We start from the raw sequence: 18,446 nt of genomic DNA, 5'->3' as shown, positions 1-18,446 counted from the left end.
CTTCTTTCTATCGTACAGCAAACAGGAACAGAAAAGCAAAGTAGCATGGAAGTTTTCCTCAAGTGCAGGAGAAATATTTTCAATTTGTGCAACCAGTGGCAGCCAGAGGCAACGAAAAGGACAACTACCACCCCCTGCCTTCCCACCCAAGGACTAGGAATGAGTTACCTGATAGGTAAGGACACAACAAGTAACTGACATTGTCTTTATTTCTAGAAAAGCCTGTAATAAAGCTGATATTCTGCTCTTCATTTACCTGACACTGTGTCTTCTTTTCAGTAGGTCATGAACCCAGAATATTGGTTGAGGGGGTGGGGGTGGGGAATGGATTAACTGTTACTCCTGAAATCCTGACAGAAGACAATGGACCAAAATTCTGACTCACTGAGTAAGCACAGACATAGCCTAAAATCCCAGTGCCTCCCTGAATCCACCCACCTGCAGGTTTGACGTCTTGCTCAAATATGCTCACTAGAACAAACATGAAGTCAGAGAGAGGAAGACATGACCAGCAGCCACGATTTTGAACTCCGGATTATTTTATGGGAATAAAAGTGGGAAGAAGCTTCTATTTCCTCTACATTTGAGTAAGGAAATCTCCCAAACTAGAGGAAGCCAGGTAGGTTCCTGCAGATTAGAGACAGCACCAGAGTACAGGTGTCAGTGGGCAAGTTCTGAGGCTGGGGTGGGGTCAGGGGAAGCCTGGGAAGAGTCACGCAAATCAAATCACAGTACTCTTGTTTTTCACCAAGAAATACATTACCATCCTGAGTTCTCCAGTAAGTTCCGCAAAATTGTCTGTGGCACTGAGCAGTTATAATAGCCCATGCCAATATACGATCTCCAGATCTGGTTCTTGCTGGAAATGGCATGCAGAGTTGCAAGGATTTCATTTTCACCTGATTGTGGGAAAGAGAGAAATGTTACAGAGAGAATGTCTCAAAAGAGAGCTCCAGTTATATTTTAAAGTCCTAGTTTTGTTTGAATATTTATATCAGGAGAACAGCTATATGGAAAAATACAATCATCATCACCCCAGCAACACTAAGTACTATATGTAGAAATCTGAAAAATCCCAAAACAACACTCCTTAAGGTTGGTTCCTCATAATTTTGGGGGGCTCTTCTTTTTTTGGGTTGTTTGTCAGAATTTCCCAATTTTAACACTTGCCTCATTCCAAGTTTCTTTTCTGTTATCTGTACATTTCTGTTTTACTTAGACCAAATAAAAATTCTGCTCTTTGTAAATTATTGTTTTCCGTTTTAAACTGTCTTGTATCAATAGTTGGTATAAGTTTTAAATAACGCATGACTTACATTTTTCTCTACTGATACTTTTTCCTTTGGGTCACCAAAAGGGATACTTATTTAAAAAAAGCCTTTTACTCATCAAAGTAAAATATCAGTTATAATAAAAGACCCACATGTAGTTTTAACTAGCATTCCCACTAGGACACTAAAGTAGTTAAGCAGGAATTATAAAGGTTCTCAGATACAGGTGACACCCTATTTTGGGTCATTCATAAAATAGCATCTGTCATTTTAAACACTAACTCATTGCCAGGAATTATACCAAATGCTTTCCACGCAGCTTTGGAAACTAAGGCATGAAGGAGATCAGGCACCCAAAGCTACACCACCTTAAATTAAACGGTTACAACCCAGCCTGTCTAACTCCAGCTTCCCTACTTTCCCCACTGGGCCAGATTCAGATCTGCTGTTTATAGTGTACAGATACTTTCTAGATACAAATAACTTTACATTGTTCCTTCTCTGCCCACTGCATATAAATCATGCTACTGAAATTTAAGTGAGATTTAACTATTTAGGCAAATGTCTGCCTCCTTTAAGATTTTCTTAGGCACTCAGTCACTTCAATCTTGGAATCAATCGATTTCATTGTCACAAGTCTAGGTACAGCAATCTCTAAGATGGCAAATTGGCCAGGAAGATGCTTCACGTTGTTTTAACCCTACTGAACTTGATGTGAATATTATTCTCATTCATCCTTCTTTTTCTTCAATAAAAACACCTTCATCCTCCATCCCACATGCTTTTACAGGAAAAAAATTCACAAGATATGTGTCATTTTGCCAGGCAAGGTTAATGAAAGAAAAGATAGTTTTGTAAGTATCAATTTCATGAGTAATATAATCCAACTGCCTTATGATGAACAATGTTGCCTTCTTCCACTGAATATTTAGGAAACGCAGGTGAAAGCACAATAAACCAATATCTGAGGAGAAATGCAATTGCAACATCCTTAACAACAATCAGGAACAATCATGCAAGAAATCCAATCACTTCCCAACATCTTCTTAGGACAGAGTGATTAAGAAGCCCAGTAGGAGGGGAGCCAATTAGCTGTGCCTGGCAGGCCCCTGATGCAGCAAGGCCAGCTCCAATTAAGATCCTTTGCAAGAGGGACAGGTCCCTGTTTCATATTATGCCATGAGGACAAAAGGTCCAGCTCTCAAATGAGAATAGTCTTTGAAGGGCTTTGTCTGTCAAATCAAGAGTTTAACCTTTGAGAGTCATAGACTATAGAGTAATATGATTTTTTTCCTACATTATAGAAAGATAATTCTATTAGTATTGTGGATAGTCAGAGGGGAGACTCTAGAAATAGGAAGATATGGTAAGAGGCCAGTACAACAGTTCAGGAGGGAGATGGGCTGGGGAGTGTTGTGTGTTAAACTGTATCTTCTAAAGAGATATACTGAATAGGTATCTGTGAATGTGACCTTATTTAGAAGTAGGATTTTCACTGATGTGATCAAGTTATGATGGCATCATGCTGAATGCCGGTCAGCCCTGATTCAATGACTGTAGAACACAATGTGATGACAGAGCACTACAGGGTCAAAAAGACTCACTTCTCAAGCTTGAATTCTTCCTGTTACTATAATTCTTTAAGTGAGTTCAAAGTTTTCCAATTTCACCCCTTAAAAAATTAGACTGTGCCAAGTGAGTTGATGGGAACTGCAGGAAGAGGAGCTCCAGAGACACAAGGAGATGGCTGCAGTGGACCCAGTACTGCCCCTCTGCTCCTAAGATCTCACTCTGGAGCTTTCTCAGATAGAAACTTCTGTGTCTCAGATTGATCATTTTTATGCTTCTGGGGCTTATCTATCATTAATTTGCTCTTCATTTATGCTAATTGGCCTAAAAACATTTCAGGCGTTTCATTCAAATGCACAAAACATCAGAGGCTGCGATGAGGGATGCTGATATGTATTTGGAGGCCCCAAGCTCTCAACTAGAATGGTGGAGGACTCTGATTCTTCCTTTTGTAAGAAAACCCCTTCTCTCATACCTCCTAGCAGCGCTGAGGGGAGAGTCCAGTGAGAGAGCCTCAATCAGAGCCCAGTTCCTTTACTTGTTCCCTCAGCAGCTTCCTGTCACCTGGCCCTAGTCCTGTCCTGTCCGTATGCCTAAGGAACAGAAGACACCACCCTAGACCAGCCAGGAATGTACTGGCACATTCCACATCAGTTCAGGGTCTCCAGATACATATCAGCATCCCTTAGAGTTGCCACTATGTCTTATATACTTGGATAAAACACTTGAAAAAATTTAAAGGCTAGTTAGCAAAAAATGAAGAGCAAAATAATTAATTATAGATAAGACCCAGAAGTATCAAAATGGTAGAAGCCTGACACACACAAGTTTCTAATCCTACAACAGATATTCTCCAGCCCCTATAGGACCAAACTTCCCAAGTACCTGTGGGCTTTGCCCCTACCCAGCTAGGGCTAATACAACTAGATCAGGCCCTCCAGGATCCACAGCTTCCAATTTCATGGATTCAACCAACTAAGAATCAAAAATATTCAAAAAAACTTTTTTTCAGAAAGCCCCCCAAAGCAAAACTTGAATTTGCCATGTGCCGGCAACTATTTACATAGCACTTACACTGTGTTTATAACAATTTCAAAGCATTTACACTGTATTAAGTATTATAAGTAATCTAGAGATATTTAAAGTATACAGGGAGGATGTGCACATGTTATATGCAAATACTGCACCATTTTATATAAGGAACTTGAGCATCCAAGGATTTTGGTACCCGTGGGGTGAGGGGTATGGGAGGGGGTCCTGAAACCAGTCCCTCCCTGATACTGAGGGCAACTATATTTCCTGATTGGCTTACATCATAGCCTGTTCTTTACAAACAATTTTAACCTTCTACTGGGAACAAAATAAGTTAACAGAATGAGCAGTCCTCTGTACACCAAGCTAATGGACATTCCTGAGATAGCAAGAGTAGGGTAGGTACTTGGTCATGCTTCTGAAAGTTAGAATGGTATGAGAAGCCCTTACTATTCACTCATCCATTGCTTATCATGACCAAACTTCCCATCTTGAAGTTGAGACAATTTGTGACTTCAAAAGAGTTAAGTCACTTCTCATATGATAAAATCAAGACCTCAGGCATTACCAGTCACATATAATAAAAAATCAGTATCCAAACATACAGCTTCATAAGTGTATGAATTGTTTTAAATGTTTGTTCACTGGTCACCATTTCTCTTACCCACTAGTAAAATCTCACATTGGCCCAATCAGCAGAAGAGCCAACCCAGTGCATTTAGGAGCCCAGAGTTTGAATTATGATGTTAAATGATGCCAAGAGCCACTGGACATGGAGAAAAGGGGAGAAGTGGGGAAAGTCCACAATCAGAGCTTTACCACTGAACCTATCTGAAATGAAACACAGCAGAATCAGTCTCTAAGAACAAGTTTTGGGGCATGACTGATCTAAATAAAAGCCTAAATCCTAACCATGCAACGTCCACCAGTGTACTTCACAGTAGATTTAGATTCCTTTCTCCCTTGCAAAAGAATTCCTTTCTAGGGAAAATAGTGTGAGATCCTTAATTTCAAAGTGGCAGCAGCCTTTTCCCCCTACTGAATAAGAGAAGTATTTTACAAAGGCAATTGTGTCATTCAAACCCCAGGCAGCATGGCCCTAGGGAAGCTGTGTGGACAAAAGGGAAAGAGGAAAAAGATCTGTTTTCCCCCAAAGTGAACCCCACAGCAGTGCACACTCCTCACACTTGTCCCTCCAACTTGACAAAAACAGCTTCCTCCTGTGAACAGGCCCAGTTCCAGTAACTATCTTCCTAAAAGTGAAGGACAATGAAACAAACCAGGGAAGAAATAAGACAGAATGAGAAAGGCAATGTCCATTAAAAAACACATGGGGACAACCTGTTCTCCAGATGCTTGTCTACAGCGCCTCACAAAGCTGCCAGATCTGTGCATTACTGTGCCCTCCTAGTCACGAAAGTCCTCAATACTTCAGCAATCTAAGCATTAAGTTCTTTTCTTGCAGAATAAATGCCCGCTTCTGACCTTGTTTATTTCTCTACCTCGGAGCATTGCATAATGCCCTGGTCCTAGTGTACCAAGAACAGAGTTCAGTGGCCTGGACATCACTCCCTAAGAATCTGCAGGTGGGTCTCACACGGTTCCTGCTTCTCAGAATTCAGTATGAATACTTTCTCCTTATCTAATTCCATGTAAGAGCCTTTCCAATAGTAACTCCCTTGTCACTTGCACCTAAAATGTCAAGAACTTTGTATGAACTACTACCCCCAAATAAACGTTCTAATAGGAGTAAGCTGATTAAGCTGTTAAATACTCACACTGCTAGGCCTAGGTTTTAATGTCCCATACATATGAAATTTGACAAGAACTGAGGAAACGTCAGGCAGGCTGTATGGGTCAAGGTATCTGCTACACCTCAACACACACACACACTATTCCCCACCCTTAACCCACTGCCCCACACAACCCAACAATTTTTTTTTGCCACATTTACATGGAAAAACGTATCTATGCTTTGCTTTTGCTTTTTTGATAATCTAAAAATATTATACCTAAGTTTCCACAGAGTATATATTATTCTACCATTTATATTTTAAAAGAGTAAATATTTTTGTATATGTTGTATATTAACAGAACATCTCTAGGATGATTCTTAGTAAACTCGTAAGTGGAAGGGGCTCTTGCTTTTCACTGTATACCCTTTTTGTGCTTTTGAGTTTTAGACAACATGCCTGTTATTTATCCAAAAGTTTAAAATTAAATTAAAATGTTACACCCAGAACAAAATCCTCCTTGTGAAATACATGGGTGCAGACACCTGCAGTTATCACCGTGGCTGGCTGCCCACAGAGCACTTTCTGGGCAGCCCAGAAGCACCCAGCACAGAGCAGTCACTCGATCAGCTACAGTCTCCCTCCTACTCCCTGCCCTTCATGTGCTTGGCAAGATACTCAGGAAAGGTCTCCAAGGAAATCATCTGGACTGAAAACCAACAAACTCATATTTGAATTTGCCCAGAAAGATCTTTTTCTGCCACAGGTTGAAGGGGAAAGCTTGGGCCAGTATGTGAGGACAGAGACGGCCTTAGCTTATTTTTCTTGCCAACATGCAAATCCTTGGCTTCAAAGCTGCTTAGGAACCATGGGGGGGGGGGGTCAAAGGTCTCAATCAAGACAAACCATGAATGACAGCATAATCAGGATTTTCTAATTTTCTGAGCGGAAGCCAGAATTTGCATCCAAATTCTATCCTAATGTGCAGCCTTTCCCTCACATCACCTAATCATTTGCAGCACCTCTCTCCCTCCCTCCCCCAAAAGCCTGGGCTCAACTCACTTACCCAGCCCATAAACCCTACTCCCTCTTAGTTGTTAAGTTTCTTCCCCCAGCAAAGGAGGGTTTCACAGTCAAAGTCTGTTGAATCACAGAATTTGTTCATTCCAGAAAAGCAAACCAATCCATAAGCTCTGTGTAATGTAGAGTAATGACACGGAAACTTTTTGAATTGAAAACTCTTCGAGACTGGCAGAGAGGTGCCCCTACAATGTGTCAGGATGTGGTCTGGGCAGTACCACGCAGGCCTGACCTGGGGCTCTGCTCCCCTCATCCTAATCCTGCCAGGCTCTTTCCCATCTTCTTGCCCAGTCAATTAACACCCCACCTGATCCAGCCCCTCATGACCCTCAGGAGCTAGACCCCTCTGCCAGGCACCTCCAACAGGAAGGAGCTGAGGCATGTCCAATCAGTGTTTCTGACTCCTTGGTCCCTCACCTCCACAGGAGTGAGCAATCCCTACAGCTCTGCCTGCTCACCCCAAAACCACACAGGTTCAAGATCTTCATACCAGCTGTAGGATCCCAGAACAGCATCCCACGGTGGGAAATTGGGAATGAGGGGTACCAGATCTGTTATTTACTTCTCAGATTTGGGTCACACTACTTTCTGTGGGAAGGCTCCTCCCCAACCTCCTTTCATTCAATCTGTGAACATTTTTTAAAAAAACGTACAGAGAAACATTACCGTTCATAATATTTACTTGGAACACCAGATGACCTACATAAGCAGGCCAAATGGTCAGTTTGAAATGAGAAACAGGGTGGAAGTCCTAGAGTATTTGTTTTTCCTCTTTGCTGCCCTGTGGGTATATTGTTTTGGCCAGCAGAGCAAGAACCAGAAAGGATGAGTATGTACTAGTAAGAGTCCAACTCAAACAATTTAACATGCTTGTAGGAAAGAGATCATTTTTATAGATCAAAGGAATATAGGCATATGGAGAAATTTGTAGTCCATCACATAACTTCACCAACTAAATTATAATCTCTTCATGGACAGGAGCATAGCAGTTGCTAGGCACATAGTAGGTGCTCAGAAAATATAGACGAATTGAGGTATTGCAATGAAAGTTCACCTAAACTCCCACATACAGCTAGATCAATATTCACAATTCACCCATCACAGAATCCACAATGACAAATCAATACACAAACTGTTTCCACATCCCTAAAAGCATGAGTTCCAGAGAAACATTCACAAAGGGAACTTGCAGCTATTAAAGAAGTTCTGTGATATAGTGCCTATGATAATTTCATATGTTCCAAAATTTTGTTTCCTTATTATTTAGTCAGTTAGTACACTGGTGATAGACATTGAGAATCCTTACTAAAATTCCAAGTTTGCATTTTTATTAAAATACTTTTGGTTTACCAAGTAAAATAAACCTGAGCAGTCAAAATGAGATCTAAGTTATTCACACATCATAAAATGGAGACTTGTAAAAGTAAGGCACAGTGCCATTTGGTGGGGAGCAAAGAGGACATAAGGAATAGAAGTCAGAACACTCACTGGCCTGCAAGCAGCTCACAACCTTGTTGTCTAGCACCCCTTCAGAGCTCCTGAGTTGACTCAGAGGTTAGCAGATCAGGCCCCCACTCCCAGTCCCACGACATGGTCACTGGGCTTCCATCCCAATGTGGACGGCTGGGACTGCCTCACTCTTCTCCCGCCCCAGCCGGCCTGTACAGACCTTGAAGTCCTTGGCCACTGGACTTTGCCAATCCTCCACCTCAGCTAAACTCAGGCACCACACTTCTCTGTTCCTGCTCCCAGATCACTAAATGATGCTGGCGAGAGGGGATCCTAGCAGACCTTATAAATTCAAGTCATTAAACCTCAGCAGGTCTTCCTCGCAGGTTGACCTAGGTTCCTCACTACCCAGATGACCACAATAGCCTTTCTGGAACTTTCCTGCTTCTCCTAATGCTCATTTTCACCCTTTCTGTCTCCCACTCAGATCATAAGACAGGCAACGCCTCAACTCCTCCCATTTCAGAAGTCCTTATGTCATCATGTGGATTTTCTCCTCTCTTAAGAGATAAGAAAGGTCAAAATATGACACTGGGGTCCTTCCCCCTGACTTAAAATTTATCCTCTGGCCCTTGGATTACTTCATCTCAGGCTGCTCTGACTCCCCTCTTTTCCATGCTCTATTTCCCAATATTCCGGCTTCCACCTTCTTCCCAATACTCCATCCCTAGGAAATCTCACTCATTCTCATTAACTCATTCAGAAGACTCACTAAATCTGCAACTCCATCTCTAATCTCTCTCTTGAGCTCTGGCTTCATATTTCCAACTATTGCTTCAGCTTTTTCAAATGCATGTTCCATGAGCACCTCAAATGCAATTCTGCTCAAACAAGACTCATGATCTGGTTGGTCTTCCTCCAGGACCTACTTCTCCCTATTTTCTCTTTTAATAACATCATCATCACTCCAATTCACTCAGCCTAGAAACTGACTGACAGTCCTACCTGCTGCCCCTCTGGATCAAGCACCGTATTTGTATCAAAACTATACTTTCCATAGGCTGTTCTCAGCTAATTACTAAGCCCAGCAGACCCATTCTGGCAAGATGTGGGACTCCTCCCACAGGTGATTTTGACTCAAGGGCTCTGCTCAGCCTCACCAAAACTTTTTTAGATCTGTGCTGCAATCTATGATTCTTCCTACCCAAGTCTCCTTCTCTCTCCCCCTCCACCAGACCTGCATCACAGCCTAAAGGCTTCCCTGCCTTCTCCTGCTGCCACCCCCAATAAGCATATCAAATATCACCCTGGTGACTGCTTCCTGGTAGACCTGAACTAATGCACATTTAACATCTCACCTCTCAACTCTCCAACAAACTCTCATCTGGTCTCCTTGCCTCTATCTCAGAGGCACCATGCAAAACACAAATTGAATATGTCACTCGCCCCCTATAATAACTGTTCATGTCTTCCCATTATGTAGAGGAAAACAAATTCTTCATCATGGCTTTGAGTGCTTCATACCTTGCTTTCCATGCCTCTCTGCAGCCCAATATTCTACACATATGGTCTAGTCACCATCCTCAAAAAACTATGCATGTCCACACTTCAATGCCTCTGCTCAGGCCACGACCTCAGCCAAAGCATTCATCCTATTTGCAGACTCAAAGAGCTATTCAGTATCTATCTCCCTATTAGTTGTAACCTACAGTCAGGGATCACCCTATCTTTATCATCCTTTACCTCCTGACTTTTGCACCTTCAGTGCCTAAGGCCATATCTTATCTTCTATAGGTTAATTGAGGAATGAAAGCAGATGGAGGAGGCTGTAGAATAGATTTGGTGATATTAGCTTATAACCCAATTGTGACAAAGATGAGTAGGCCAGGGTATTTAGTGTATGGGCAAGTGGCACTGTGTACCTTAATAGTCTTCAAGAGTAATATCATATTTACAATACAGTATAATTGATTTCATTTTGATAGCACTGAATATTTTTAAAAGTTAGGCAAAATTCATTATAATTTATGCTAGTTAAGTACATGCCAATTTAGATGAATGTGGTAGTTTTAAAAATATGTCTTCAGAAGATTTTTAGGGCCGTGAAAATACCCTGTATGCTACTATAATGGTAGACACATGTCATTATACATTTGTCCAAACCCAGAATGTACACCACCAAGAGTGAACCCTAATGTAAACTATGGACTCTGGGTGATAATGATTTGTCAAGGTAGGTTTATCAGTTATAACAAATGTACCTCTCATACCAGCACTGGGGATGTTGATAATATGGGAGGCTAGGCATATGTGAGTAAGGAGTATATGGGAATTCTGTACTTTCTGCTCAACTTTGCTGTCAACCTAAAATTGCTCTAGAAAAAAGAACATCTATTTTTTAAAAATTATATCTACAATTTTGTTTACACTCCTTCCTTCAAAAGGTGGAAACTAATTCCCAATTTACTTGAATTTGGGCTCAGTCTTACGGACAGAATATGATATAAGTGATGCGATAGGACTTTCAAGACTAGGTCATAAAAAGGATAGTTTCTGCCTGGCTTTCCTTCTCTTTTGAATCACTGAATCTGCAGGAATCCAGTTGCCATGTTGTGAGGACACTCAAACAATCTGTAGATAGACCCATATAAGGAAGCACTAGGGTCTCCCACAAACAGCCAGCACCAACTTGCCAACAACATGAGTGAGCTGCCCTGAAAGCAGCCCTTCCATTCCTGGCTGAGCATCTGTCCATGTGTGACCACAACCTCATGAGAGACTCTAAGCCAGAACCACCCAGCTTAGTAGCTCCTGGATTCCCGACGCACAGAAACTGTCAGGATAATAAATGTCCATTGTTGTTTTAAGCCAGAGTTTTGTAGTAATATCTTATAAAGCAAGAGATTACATATACAGTAACTTTTCCAAAAAAGGGCCATTAAAAAAATGTTGTTAAAGAAGTAATTTTGGTGATATAAAATCTTTGATGATGCTCGATGAATTCCAAGATCCTTTAACAAGATGAAGAGGAAAAAGTTGTTTTACATTTTAAGTTCTTTGCCTCAATCACATGACCTATTTGACCTTTATCACTGTATCTCAGCATGTCTGTATCCTTTGTATGTCAAAAAATCTTAACTGTTGTGAAAGGATTTCAACCTAAAATGGAACCCAGAAATATGAAATGAAGGTTCTCATACATGGTCCCTCAGAAGAGTGGAACTTAAGAACTGAGAGGCTGATTTCTTGTAAATACCTGATTTTACAGAATACAGAGACAATTCTGGACCAAAGAGTATCTGCCAAGACACTCTCCCCATCCTCAAGCCAATGAACTTACTGCTTGAGCTCTGGCTGAATGTTGCCCTCTTTGCACTCCCAGCCCACACGCACAGCCTGCCCCAAACCCTCAACTGACTTGCCTGCAGCTTGCTACAGCATGGGTCTCCTGAACTGCATTTCCTCTGCTGCTCTAGAATAAACACAAATATCTGGTAATTTGAGCTTGCTTCAGTTTATCTCCTTATTTAGGTTTACAGGCCATAACATTTTAAAATTTAAAAATGATACTTTACAAAGACTGAGATTTCTTGTTTGGTGTTCTAATTTTAAAGGGGAAAAAAACTGATAATTTATTTTAGGATTCATCTTTTTTAAAATTAAAATAAATATTTTCACCTCTCCACTCCTATCAGGATATACCACCACATATTTATCTGAAATATCCCCGTAAGCAGCATCTCTGGTCTTTGGCAATTCCTGAGTGATAGGAGTGTCCTTGTTATTCATAACAAGACCTTTTGAGCCCACCTGAGTATCTGCTAATGAAGTGATTAGGGTGGGCCCCTAAACAGCCTCAGAATGGGGCTGTTCAGCAAAAAGACCAAGAGATTCTGGGAACTTCCAGGCCCACCCACTGACCTCGGGGAAGAGGAAAGGGGGGAGGGGGCTGCAGATTAAGCTCTACAAAAACAACAGATTTGATGAGCTTCTGGGATGGCTAATACAGCCCTGTACTGGGGAAGCGGTCCACCCCAGTTCCATGGGGACAGAAGCTCCTGTGTGTGGCACTTATCTGGATTCTGCCTGATGTACCTCTTCATCTGGGTGTTCACCTGTATCTCTTATAATAGCCTTTAAAATAAACTGGTAAATGTAAGGAAATGTTTCTCTGTGTTCTGTGAGCTGCTGTAGCAAATTAATTGAATCGAAGACAGGGTCCAGTTTATAGCTTGTTGGCCAAAAGCACAGGTGACAACCCAGACTTGTGCTTGGCAAGTGAAAAGGTGGTGTCTTGGGGGACTTAATCGTAAGATCTGATGCTATCTCTACATAGACAGTGTCAGAAGTGAGTTAAATTGTAGGACACCCAGTTGGTATTCCCTGAGAATTGAAAAATTGCTTGGTGTTGTTGGAAAACACTCCAGAATCCCCAAATAACTGACAGCATAATTATTCTATTAAGAGTCCATCGAGAATGAGACTACAGCAATACTCAAATAATTCTGTGAGTATGCACATTGCATTTTGCCACTTTCTTTTTCTCTATTAAGGTACTGCCTTTTTAAGTTTTTCCCTTCTTATAATAAGTTTCACACTAAAAAAACAATCAATGTAAAGATACTGTCTTTTTTTCTAACAGGACATGATGTATTTCCATTTTTTACACTGCTTTCAGAAATCCTTGTTTTTCTATTCAATTTTACATCATTCTGTACAGCATTTTACTCAGCATATTTATAATATCTTGGACTTGTGATTATGTTTATTACTTGGACTATGTGATTACTTGGAATAGTGATTATTCATACATTTATCCTCTCTTAGTGCCTTGCCCATAGTATATGGCCATAAACATTAAACAATTTAGGCAATAAGTTGACTCTCCAAGGTATCTGTCAGATCAGCAGGGGTCTGCCTAACAAGAATTAATGACAAAAATACCAGGACAGGACAGATTCTGTTGTGGGAGTCTAAATACACAAACAGACAATAGCCAGGCCATATATAATCATAGAACTTTCAGCCCAACCTGCAGCAACCTGCTCAGGAAACCAACCCCCTTTATCTACAATAAACTACTTCAGGAGCCAACCTGTTACAAATTTGACTTGCAGAAAGCCATCTTTTCCTATCTCCAGTGACAATGAAGGAAAACAAACAACAACTTCTGTAACAGTTGGCCCAAAATGGCCAAGACTTGGTTGATTAACTGACAGCTTCCCTAACCTTGGTCCCTGCCTCCAATTTAGGACCAGTCAGACAAATCTGCACCCCTAACCAATCATATAGAAAGTCATGCTTCTAGTCGCCCCCGCCCCTTACACATGCCCAGGTCAACAGGGTACACCTGAAGCCTTTCCTTTATTCTACTATAAGGCCTTCCCACTTCTCTGTATAACAAAAGGCTGATTCCTATAGCAAGTTTGGAATAAACAGCCTTTGCTTTTCTCTTTTGGTTGGTCTTTATTTCCACAGTTGTATAATAAAAATCCATTGGAATTGTCTATCCTAGTTAAAGATGAAATAATAATTCATATAAGCTAGGAACTGAAGGAGCTAGGAGTGGCCAAAGGAGAGCTTTGTCACAGACTGAAGAGTTTACAAGCTGCACCTGACAAAAGGCTTTAATTATCCAGCTGAAAGACAATTGATATCTATAGCTGAGGGAACAGCTGCCCTGTTAGGTGTCCTTGGGGTCAGTTCAGGAGAGTGTCCAACACCACTTGGGTGACAGTCACCACTTGCAGCTGCGTTACACAACACTTCCTCCCTCTGCTCACCTCCCTCCAATAACCATTTATTAAAATCACTCTAAATGACAGAGTTTTGAACATTAAGTTCTCACAAGTCCATCAGAAGTCTCATTCTGACAGCTCAGCCACTCAATTATGGTTGAATAACTTTGAACATTAACAGGTTTAGTGTCTCCTTGCTCTTCCTAAGTATGCTCACAATAAGCAATGTGTAATTCTGTGTAAACTTTAAACCCTGCAGCTTCTGTGAAGTTATGGACTAGTTCAGTGCGGTTAGCTTGAGATGACATCACTGAAAATACTACAGAGAGGAATATCATAGCTGAAAGTGATTGGCATGGTTCATGAATAAAGTATCTAAATTTTGTATTAATTACAAAATAAATACATAGCTATTGTAAAAAAGAAAATTCTAGAAAAAGCAAAGTAGTAAAAAGAAATTTAAAACCATTCATAATGGCACCATCCCGAGAAATGAATGTTCCCACTGACATATCCTTCTAGTCTTCTTTGTGTAAGTCATGGGGATTCACTTGAACAGGATGAATCTGGCAGGGTTTTCAACTGAGAATCTTTGCTTGTTTCTCTGAAGTATGGCTAACTGTGAAGCTAACTAATGATCAAAGTATTCTTTCGAGGCACTTTCTGAAGTGTCCGAGGGTAGGGGAAGCATTCTGCATGACAGCCAAACCATCTGTACTTCCCTGATTCTGTCAGGACGCTCTGTCCTGAACATGCTGGTCCCTCTGGCTGCAGCAGCCACCTCCAGCCTTGTCCAGCAGAGCATTATTACCCTTCCTTAAATACTCAGCCCTCGCCTTGCACCTCTGTCACCCCTTCCCTTGCCCTGGCAGCAGGCCTGCATGTTCTGCTGCATTTCCACGAGAGCAGCTGGCAGATGGCAGAGTGATCCCAGTGTGATTGGGCTGGTACAAACCCATAATCTGGATACTTCAGAAGAGTTAGAAGGATACAATAAAGGTTGTATACAACTACCTCCTCTCCGAGGACAAAACGAAGATAGTGTAGACTGCTGGCTGGAGCATGAATAGGAGCTAGACTTGTGTGGGTTGAATTCTGCCTTCACCCCTTACCAGCTGCGACCTTGGGCAAATTTCTTATCCTCTGTATGCCTTGGTTGCTTCATCTTTAAAACAGGTGATAATGATTGTTATCTCACAGGATTGTAATAAGGATTAAACTAATACATGGTAAGCACTACATAAACGTTTCAGATTACTAAGCTATGCACAAGAACTAACCCAAGTATCTCCGTGCTGCTTATCACTCTCACAATCTTCTTTTTATCTAGCAATGAGGGATTTACTCATATAACTAGCTCTTACTAGTTTTCTCTGTACTCAGCTGACAAATATTTGGTCTCGAATTCCTCTCTGACTACAGTAGAGCACAGGCATTCAGCATTCACGTGAAACCAAGTTTGGATAATTCTGCCCCACTGTTAATTGAAAAAGCTACTACTAGAGGTTACCTGTACCAACTTGCTCTCCCCACGTGGAAAACATTCATTACCCATAACATGTGCACACCTCAGAGTAAAACACTGATGCATTCTGTGACCCCCACCGCCTCCCCCTCCCCACCACTCCCATCACACCCACAGCATACCCTTCCAAGAAGCAAGCTGTGTTGGAGAGCCAGCCCACATCAGGGCAAGAGGGGACTCCTGACTGCGCAATATTTTCTCTGAGTTACCTCAGACTAACCAGATGGAACCAGTTCCAAATCTCACAGAAGCAGCAAGGTTTAAAGTTTACACTTAAATTGCAAATTACTTATCAGGAGTCTGCTTCCAAGGAGAGGAGAAATGGAATCCACCGATGTTCAAATTATCCAGCTGGAAACAAACAGCTGAACTAAAATAGGCTAGACAACTTTGACATGGTCCCTAGACTCTAAAACTCTTAAAGAACACTTATTTTTTTAAGAGTATATCATAAAAGGGCTAAGACTATACTTTCAGGGATCAGTTCTATAGTTCATAAAAGGGCTGACCTAGACATTCCCTGACTCTGAAAGTCTCAGGAAGGCATTTACTTATTCAAAAAAATCTTAGCTTGTTTCAAAAACATAAAACTCTTTACTCTCTAAACGTGCAATGAATCAGGATTTTGATTTCCTAAAATTGAAATAGATAAGGCTCCCAGCCATCCTCAGGTCTCAATCAGTTCAGATGAACAGAAAGTGCATATTTTCTTCCATGAACAAGGACTCAGCCATCAGGCAAAATGGTTCAGATTTGAAACCAACAAAGGGAGCAGCCCTCAGCACAGCTTGAGTTACAGCATCAGCAGCTGGGGCTGAACCTGATTCACACTTCAGGTTGCCTACTTTAAAACAAAATCAAGCTAGCCTTCCACATATCTTTTCTGTCCTAAACCCTGAAATAAACCAATTTTCACTTAACTCCAGGAGAGATAGCATTTTATGATTCAAAACCAGATAGCCTCAAGAGAATTCTTTGTTAAAACAAAACAAAACAAACAAACAAAACCCCACCTCTTTAGCTCTGCCTATCCCCCATGACTTGCTTTTGTGGATTTTTGCTCAGTCCATGGAAGTAAAATACTCACATAAAAATATTTTAAACATAAAATAAAATTCTCAGAGAGTCAGTGGGTAAACTGAGATTTCCTAACCAAGCATGAATCTTATTTGTGTGTCTCTAAAAAAATCATTCAGACTTTAAAAGTACTGCTGCCTTTCAGCAGGTATGAACAATAAAATTTGGATGTGAGATAGAACAATTTGAAGCTACTGTTGTATAAAGAGCCTTGAAGTAGGTCAAATGTCTAGGTCTCCCATTTTTGTCACTTCCCTATTTGCATGACTGTAGGCAATTCCTTTTTCCCTTCCGAGTATCCTGATCTGCAAAAAAAAAGTGATGACACCTCTCAATTCAAAGGATGGGAAAACCTTGGCCCCCAACAGGTGCCTGGAAAGCTGGGGATCCTCCACACATGTCTGTGCACTGACTTCCCCCAGGAAGTTTGCTGGCTCCTCCGGAGTCCTGAGATAAAGAACGGACTGCTCGGGGAACAAAACATTACACTCTCTCCCGCCCACTGCGGTACTCGCCGCTGTTGTATTCTAATAAATATATTCTCCGTCCTGAGCAATTCTAACCCACAGCTGGACTTTCAGAGACCACAGAAGACAAACAGGCCAGAGCAAGCGAGGTCTAAAGACCTCCCGGCCACTTACAGACAGGGTCATCCATTTTCAAGGGTCTTTTCAAGCGGATACTGGCAGGAACGGTCTTCTCGATCAGTTCATCAACGCTCTAAAATTAAAACGCAAGCCGGTGAACACTAAAGACAGAGGAAAGTGCTTCTGAGTTAAAAGAGACACCTCTGTTTTACATCTACAAAGGCTTGTGGGAACCTCATTTAAATTGTCTAATTAGGATTATTTAAAAAAAAAACTTTAAACAAACCAAAAATCAGTTGGAGGGGAAAAAAAATGAATCGGGGTAGTTATTTGGCTCGGTTGGATTTCGGTCGGCAACCGGAGATAATCGGATAAATCAGGAGGTCCTTCTCTTGCAAAGTTAGAACTCATCAGAAGGGCGACTTAGGTTTAAAAAGACACGGTTTTGAGGGGCGAAGGGCGGGTGGAGGCGAAAGGCTGGAGCAGCCGGACCGAGCGCGTCGGCTCGCTTCCACACCAGGGCCCCGGACCACAGTGTGAGTCCCACGCGGAGCGAAGCAGGGCTCCTGGCGGGGGCCCGGAGGCCGCGCGGACAGAACCAAGGCGGGACGGGGTGAGGCCCGGGAAGGCAGGGTTGGGGTCCTTACCTCCAGCCCTAGGGTCTGTAGCATCTCCCTCTGGTCTTTGTCCCCGGGGCCGATATGCCTCCGAGCGAAGTCGTCGTGTCTGGGCAGGAGGCGCTCGAGAAGGCGCGAGGCCCCAGCCCCGCCGCTGTCCCCGCTGCCGCTACTGCTGTCACGGCCCCGCGGCGCCCAAAGAGGCCCCGCGCCTCCAGCCAAGCGGCGGCCGCCCCCGACTCCACAGCCCAGACGCAGCCCCCAGGCCCTGGCGCACGTCTGCATGGCCGTGGTCACCGTCCCCTGCCCGGGCCCGCGAGGGTCAGCCACGCTTTCAGTCCCTTTTCTGGTCGCGGCCCCCTGGGTGGCAGCTGCCCCAGGGTGGCTGGAGTCTCTTCCCGCTGGAAAACGGAGAGACAGATGGATGTTCGGGGCAATGAATGGGTGCGGCTCCGAGCCAGGACACCAGCGGAAAGTTATTGCTCCACAAGAGGCACCTGCTCCGCACTTTAAGCGTCATCCTGGGGGTGGGCAGTGGGATAGGGCCAGCAAACGTTCGGCCAATGGGAGTGGACGGAAGGGCGGGGGCGGGGCAGACCCCGCCCCCGCCCCCTCTCCCTACCCTCTTCTCAGGCCCTCCGCGAAGTCCTGCTGCTCCTGGCCCAGAGCCTGCCATCCTCAGTCACTCCTACTCAGTCTCCGGTTGATGTGGAGGTTGGGGCTCTCCATGAGCCCGATGTCAGAGACATCAGACGGAACTCCGCCTGG

At 42.7% G+C, this 18,446-nt stretch overlaps 1 protein-coding gene across 1 annotated transcript in view; it reads right to left on the bottom strand.

The window, feature by feature from the left end:
* The window catches only part of GLDC (glycine decarboxylase), a 73,474-nt gene extending 55,236 nt beyond the window's left edge, over nucleotides 1-18,238 (bottom strand). Inside the window, exons 1-3 of the mRNA XM_010960650.3 lie at nucleotides 17,709-18,238; nucleotides 17,116-17,194; nucleotides 764-899 (exon numbers count right to left, since the gene is read on the bottom strand). Of these exons, the coding sequence (XP_010958952.2) occupies nucleotides 764-899; nucleotides 17,116-17,194; nucleotides 17,709-17,963 (470 nt within the window). The 5' untranslated portion in view covers nucleotides 17,964-18,238. The remainder of the gene's footprint in view (nucleotides 1-763; nucleotides 900-17,115; nucleotides 17,195-17,708) is intronic.
* Between the last annotated feature and the right edge of the window lie 208 nt (nucleotides 18,239-18,446).

The sequence above is a fragment of the Camelus bactrianus genome, chromosome 4, assembly GCF_048773025.1.
Source record: "Camelus bactrianus isolate YW-2024 breed Bactrian camel chromosome 4, ASM4877302v1, whole genome shotgun sequence".
In the NCBI taxonomy this organism is placed as follows: domain Eukaryota; kingdom Metazoa; phylum Chordata; class Mammalia; order Artiodactyla; family Camelidae; genus Camelus; species Camelus bactrianus.
The sequence above is the reverse complement of the archived record's forward strand: the minus strand, read 5'-3'. Positions and strand labels throughout refer to the sequence as shown.